The sequence below is a fragment of the Chiloscyllium plagiosum genome, chromosome 7 (genome assembly GCF_004010195.1).
Source record: "Chiloscyllium plagiosum isolate BGI_BamShark_2017 chromosome 7, ASM401019v2, whole genome shotgun sequence".
Lineage (NCBI taxonomy): Eukaryota > Metazoa > Chordata > Chondrichthyes > Orectolobiformes > Hemiscylliidae > Chiloscyllium > Chiloscyllium plagiosum.
The window spans coordinates 89,352,842-89,360,191 of NC_057716.1; the positions used below are offsets into that span (position 1 = coordinate 89,352,842).

General features: G+C 46.6%; 1 protein-coding gene across 1 annotated transcript in view; it reads right to left on the reverse strand.

The window, feature by feature from the left end:
* si:dkey-219c10.4 (high affinity cGMP-specific 3',5'-cyclic phosphodiesterase 9A) overlaps window positions 1-7,350 on the reverse strand; it is a 109,906-nt gene that overhangs the window by 56,217 nt on the left and 46,339 nt on the right. Inside the window, exon 4 of the mRNA XM_043694198.1 lies at window positions 69-171. Coding sequence (XP_043550133.1) covers window positions 69-171 — 103 coding nt within the window. The remainder of the gene's footprint in view (window positions 1-68; window positions 172-7,350) is intronic.

The following is a 7,350-nucleotide window of genomic DNA, read 5'->3' on the forward strand; positions in this document are numbered from 1 at the left end:
GGAAAGGAAATGCATTGGCTTGATGTAGTGTTTTGACATTAAGTGTTCACAAAATTGATTTATCTTACTTCAAGTTTCTCCCGAAATGATTCTACCCGATTTCTCATCTCATACATGATCGATGGCATGTCTGTAGATGCAACCAGAATTTTTTTCTCTAATGTCTGTAACCTAGGGACAAAATGTTTTGCACACATTTAAATGTTGTTGCATATCTACTCATTGCATCATTTCCTTCAGACTGATTCTGAGGCTGAAATCACAGACTCAGCAAAGAAATGGAGAGACACCATTAGTTAAATAGCCAGTCTCCACCAGTGATATCATCTCAAAGGGTCTGAAGGTTGCTTGTCTTTATAGTGCAAGTTTCAAATTTTATTTACAAAAATAAAAGAATATATATTTAATTGTAAAGTAAAATATTTGTGGGTGCTAGAAATTTGAATTAAGAATAGAAAGCACTGGAAATAATCAGTAGGCCTGGCAGCAACTGTGGAGAGAGAAACAAAGCTTTCAGGTTAAGGTTCTGAAGAAAGAACTTCTGAAATATTAGGTGAAAATTTATGGGCACCTAAGTGACATGTGCTACAGTGTAACTTGTTTCGAGATATGACCATCCTTAGCCTCTTCCGTTGCCACAACGAACCAAACCGTAAATCATAGTGGCAACACCTCATCTTCCACCTGGGCAGCCTACAGCCTGGAGGACTCAACATTGAGTTGTCCAATTTCAAATAATCTCCCTTCCCAACCCCCGATTCCCTTCCCAGCCACTCCACCTCCCTTCCACCCCTCCCAACCACCTACCGGATCCATTCCTTCCATTGACCAACCAGGTAATATGCCCTACCTATCTTCACCTTTCCCCACTTCACCACCCTGCCCCTTTATTTGCAGCTCCCCCTATACCCACCCCCAGTCCTGAAGAAGGGTTGCACATGAAACATCGACTTCTCCACCTCCTGATGCTGACTGGCTTGCTGTGTACTTCTGGCCTCCTGCCTGTCTACAGTGTAATTTGTGGCAGAATCAGACAAGAAGCATCAACGTTGATCTCCATGTCAAAAGCATCTCAGTACAGCTTTTTTGACAAGTGATGTGGCAAGTTCCTTGGTTGGCAGCAATGGGTTACAATGGGCAGAGTTCATAGCTTTATTATTGCTGAAACTTGCCTCATTAATATTCAGATTCCTATCTTTATAATAGGCAAGACATCAATAATTCTCTGTTGGGAGTCACAGCCAGTACATGGCAAATTCAGTCACTGGGCAACAACAGCCATGGGCACACCATCGATGCACCCCACATCCATGGACGTTGGCAGCCTACATGTACCAGCCTCTGAGAAACATTATATCACATCTGCAATCCATATACAGAGCACTCCTGCACCTCAATGCTTGCAATTACCAGTGTAGTGCTGCAGCGAGGATAGTGTGCACCCCAGACCACACATCCAGCTCATGGACTGGATAAGGCTGTACCTCTGGGCTTCATCACTTGCTCTCTTAGTGCTCTCTTACTTTGAACCTATCTGGATGCTCACAACATCACTGCCTTGCATTGCTTTGCCGTGTCTATTTGCACTGCAGCCTGAGATTCCAAGCTCTTATTACTTCGAATCATACAGTGCAGAAGAGGCCCTTTGGCCCACAGAGCCTGTGCTGTCAAAAATACACTAGTCCCACGTTTGCACACCAGGCCCAAACTGTTGAGTGCTATGACGCTACAAGTGTTCATCCAAGGATATTTTAAATGCGATGAGTCACCCACATGAACCATCCTCCCAGGCAGTGCATTGTAGACCCCACCATCCTCTTGGTGAAAAGCTCTTTCCTCAAATCCCCTCCAAACTTCCTGCCTTTCATTTTCAAATAATGCCTCCTCCTTCCTGACCTTTTGACTAAGAGAAGCAGCTGCTTTCTATTCATCCTGTCCATGCCCCTCATAATCTTACGTACCTTAATCAGGTTCACCCTCTTCCCTCCAGAGAAATCAACCTGAGCTCATCCAGCCTTCTAGTTCCATCCCAGATGGCCCCTATGTCAAAGACCACAATTACCCTTCCCACTCGATCAACAATGCCCTCCAGCACATCTCTTCCACTTCCTGCACCCCCACCCTTGAACCCCACCCCTCCAACCACAACAAGGATAGAATCCCCTGGCCCTCACCTTCCACTATGGAAAAAGTGACGACTGCAGATGCTGGAGACCAGAGTTGAAAAATGTGTTGCTGGAAAAACACAGCAGGCCAGGCAGCATCCGAGGAGCAGGAGAATCGACGTTTTGGGCATAAGCCCCGAAGAAGGGCTTATGCCTGAATCATTGATTCTCCTGCTCCTCAGATGCTGCCTGGCCTGCTGTGTTTTTCCAGCACCACATTTTTCAACTCACCTTCTACCATACCAACGTCCAGATACAGCTCATTATCCTCTGCTATTTCCGTCACCTACAGTCAGAGCCCACCACCAGGGATATATTTCCCTTGCCACCCCTTTCAGCATCCCACAGAGACCATTCTCTCTGTGACTCTCTCGTTAGGTCCACGCCTCCGCTAGGCACCTTCCCTTGCCACCACAAGAGGTGTAAAACCTGTGCCCACACCTGCCCCCTCACCTCCATCCAAGGCCCCATAGGATCCTTCCACATCCAGCAGAGATTTTCCCTCACATGCAAACACCTAATCTACTGCACCCCAGCACTCAACTCTCGACCTCATCTACGTTATCTGTTGCTCTCAATGTGGTCTCCTCTACATTGGGGAAACAGGACGCCAACTCGTGGAACATCTCAGAGAACAACTCTGGGACACACTCACCAAAAAACCCCACTGCCCTGTGGCCGATCACTTCAACTCCCCCTTCCCACTCCACCAAAGACATGCAAGTCCGGGTCTCCTCCACTGCCAAATCCAAGCCACCTGATGACTGGAGGAAGAATGCCTCACCTTCCACCTTGGGACCCTCCAACCACGTGGTACCAATGTTGATTTCACCAATTTCCTCATTTCCCGTCCCCTCACCTCATCACAGATCAAACCCTCCACCCTTTTGAACCATCCTTGAACTTTGGGTGGCACGGTGGCACAGTGGTTAGCATTGCTGCCTCACAGCGCCTGAGACCCGGGTTCAATTCCCGCCTCAGGCGACTGACTGTGCGGAGTTTGCATGTTCTCCCCGTGTCTGCGTGGGTTTCCTCTGGGTGCTCCGGTTTCCTCCCACAGTCCAAAGATGTGCAAGTTAGGTGAATTGGCCATGCTAAATTGCCCGTAGTGTTAGGTTTGGGGTATGGGTGGGTTGCGCTTCGGCGGGTTGGTGTGGACTTGTTGGGCCGAAGGGCCTGTTTCCACACTGTAATGTAATCTAATCTAATCTAATCCTCCTTCCCACCTATCTGCTCCACCCTTCCCTCTGACCTATCACCATCATCCTCCACCTGAACCTACCTATCGTCTTCCCAGCTACCTTACCCCCAGCCCCATGCTCCCTCCTATTTATCTCTCAGCACCCTTCCCACCCTACCCCACCTCCCATATTCCTGATGAAGGGCATCCACCTGAAACATCAACTCCCCTGCTCCTCGGATGCTGCCTGACCATCTGTGCTTTTCTAGCACCACACTTTTCAACTCTGATCTCCAGCATCTGCACTCCTCACTTTCTCCTAGCCTCCTAATTCTGTCTTGCCTTGTTGTTTTACACAAATCCAGAAAGCTAATTGGAGGTTGTCAGCAGAGCTCAGTGAGGTCAAGGGAGACAGCCTTGGGTCAGGGGATGTCGACACAGTGAGTCAAGGGCAACCTCCAATATCAGTCTGAGGGCTTGGACTTGATTAACCAGTCAGGAGGGCAATCAGGGTCAAGGTCCTCTCCTCATCAGTGGTGAGGAAGCAAATGTCAGGTGGTCTATCACCCGTCTTGACTCTTTCTGCCTGACATTTGTTTCCTCACCACTTATGATGTTGGGGCTGCTTTCTCCTGGAATGAGGGAGAAAAACAGGTATTACAGGAGATGGACATGGATGTTACAGCTATTACTCTTGGTACAGGAGGCAATGTAACTGAACTGAGTGATTGGGCAGCACAGAGGACATGCAGGATTAGTGCTATCAAGAGTTGAGAGTTGGGTGACAGCACGTGGGGAAGATGCTGTAGACAATAGTGGGAGTGGCAGAGCATGAGCCTTGTTGGGAGGTGGGTACAGCAGCAGAGATAGATTGAGTGTGAGGTATCAGAGAGAAGATGGTGGCATTAATGTTACATTGCTGTGTATTGCTCCAGACTGCTGATACTGCACTGACCTGGGTGACCAACTCAGACAGGCCAGCAGGGTTGATTGCTATGGTTTCTACTGTGGACACTGGGGAAAGGGGAGGCTCTGCATCTATACCACCAGCAGGACCTCCTGATCCTTGCCAACGAAGCAGGATGCCAGTATTCTCCTGTCTGCCATGACTGGGATAAGTGTCAAGAAGCAACAGTCAGGAAGGCACAATAATTCCTCTTCTTCATCAGGCAGCGGAGGAAATTCGGCACATCCAAAAAGACCCTCACCAACTTTTACAGATGCACCATTGAAAGCATACAGTCCCGGTGCATAACGACCTGGTATGGCAACTGCTGTGCCCAGGACTATAAGAAACTACAGAAGGTTGTGTGCACAGGCCTGACCATCATGGTAGCCAACCTCTCATCAATGGACTCCATTTATGTACCTTGTTGTCACAGAAAGGCTGCCATCCCACAGCAGTAATGGTCTCCTACAACCTCTTCCACTAGGTCGAAGATAGAGAAGTTTGAACATACACATCAGCGGGTTCAGGAACAACTTATTCCCTGATGTTATTAGACTGATGAATGGAGTATCTAACTTCAAATAATGCTGATCTTGTTAATGTTGATCTTGTCTAATGCAAGTCTTGTGCAGTGTACCCTGTATGCCTTACTCTGTCCAAGTTTTTTTCACCCTATGATCTGTATGTCCTTGCTTACATGATCTGCCTGTACTGCTCGCAAACAAAGCTTTTCGTTGTACTTAGGTACATATGACAATAAATAGATAAAATAAAATCAAACAATGCAGAGCATTGCTTGATTGGGCACACAATCAAGTTTTAAAAATAGCACAGGCGCAAGGGATGCTAGGCTCTTTCAGCCTGTATCCAAGGAGCAGCAAGTAAACTTAAAATATAAGCCACAGCCATTCATTTAACCTGGGGCAGGGTTTGTAGAGGAATAAGACGGTGTTATTTTCTGGGTCTGCAGATTGTGAAGGAGCAAAAATAGCCTTTGCAGCAATATGTACTTCTTATCAGATGTGGGAGTTTAGAGAGAGTTTAAGGGTTACTGCGGATTATATCTGCCATAAATGCTGTTGGATGCGAATCTTATCAGATCGAGTGGATCGGTTGGAGAGACAGATACAAGTGATGAGGAAGGTGCAACAGCAACAGTATGTGATGGATGGCAGTTATAGGAAGGTGGGGGGAAGACTCAGATACAGTCACATAGATGCGTTAACTCCAGGAAGGGTGAGAGAGGTCGGCACCTAGGGCAGGAGTCTTTTGTGGATATACCCATTTCAAACAGGTATGCTGTTTTTGAAAATGTAGGGGGTGATGGATTCTCAGGGGAACGTAGCACGAACAGCCAAGTTTCTGGTATTGAGACTGGCTCTAATGCAACCCCGGGTACGTCGGCTTCCAAGAGATCTGTAGTCTGAGGTACAGACAGATGTTTCTGTGGCCAGCAGAGAAAAAGCAGAATGGCTTGTTGTTTCCCGAGTGCCAGGATCAAGGATGTCTCAGAGAGGGTGCAGAATGTTCTCACGGGGGAGAGGGGCCAGCAGGAGGTCATTGTCCACATTGGAACCAATGACATTGGAAGGGAAAAGGTTGAGACTCTGAAGGGAGATTACAGAGAGTTAGGTAAAAATTTTAAAAGGAGGTCCTCAAGGGTAGTAATGTCTGGATTACTCCCAGTGCTACGAGCTAGTGAGGGCAGGAATAGGAGGATAGAATAGATGAATGCAAGGCTGAGGAGCTGGTGTATGGGAGAAGGATTCACATTTTTGGATCATAGGAATCTCTTTTGGAGTAGAAGTAGAATGGATTGCACCTAAATTGGAAGGGGACTAATATACTGGCAGGGAAATTTGCGAGAACTGCTTGGGAGGATTTAAACTAGTAAGGTGGGGGGGTGGACCCAGGGAGACAGTGAGGAAAGAGATCGATCTGAGATGGGTACAGCTGAGAACAGAAGTGAGAATAGGGTAGTTATGGTAGGGGATTTTAACTTTCCAAACATCGACTGGGACTGCCATAGTGTTAAAGGTTTAGATGGAGAAGAATTTCTTAAGTGTGTACAAGACAACTTTCTGATTCAGTATGTGTTGTACCTACTAGAGAAGGTGAAAAACTTGACCTACTCTTGGGAAATAAGGCAGGGCAGGTGACTGAGGTGTCAGTGGGGGGAGCACTTTGGGGCCAGCGACCATAATTCTATTTGTTTTAAAATAGTGATGGAAAAGGATGGAGCAGATCTAAAAGTTGAAGTTCTAAATTGGAGAAAGGCCAATTTTGAAAGTATTAGGCAAGAACTTTCAAAAGCCGATTAGAGACAGATGTTTGCAGGTAAAGGGACGGCTGGAAAACGGGAAGCCTTCAGAAATGAGATAACAAGAATCCAGAGAAAGTATATTCCTGTCAGGGTGAAAGGGAAGGCTGGTAGGTATAGGGAATGCTGAATGACTAAAGAATTTGAGGGCTTGGTTAAGATAAAGAAGGAAGCATATGTCAGGTATAGACAGGATAGGTGAGTGAATCCTTCGAAGAGTATAAAGAAAGTTGTAGCATACTTAAGAGGGAGATCAGGAGAGCAAAATGGGGACATGAGATAGCTTTGGCAAATAGAATTAAGGAGAATCCAAAGGGTTTTTACAAATATATTAAGGACAAAAGGGTAACTAGGGAGAGAATAGGACCCCTCAAAGATCAGCAAGGTGGCCTTTGTGTGGAGCCACAGAAAATGGGGGAGATACTAAATGAATATTTTGCATCAGTATCTACTGTGGAAAAAGATATGGAAGACATAGACTGTAGGGATATAGATGGTGACATCTTGCAAAATGTCCAGATTACAGAGGAGGAAGTGCTGGATGTCTTGAAACGGTTAAAAGTGGATAAATCCCCAGGACCTGATCAGGTGTACCCGAGAACCCTGTGAGAAGCTAGAGAAGTGATTGCTGGGCGTCTTGCTGAGATATTTGTATCATCGATAGTCACAGGTGAGGTGCTGGAAGACTGGAGGTTGGCAAACGTGGTGCCACTGTTGAAGAAGGGTGGTAAAGACA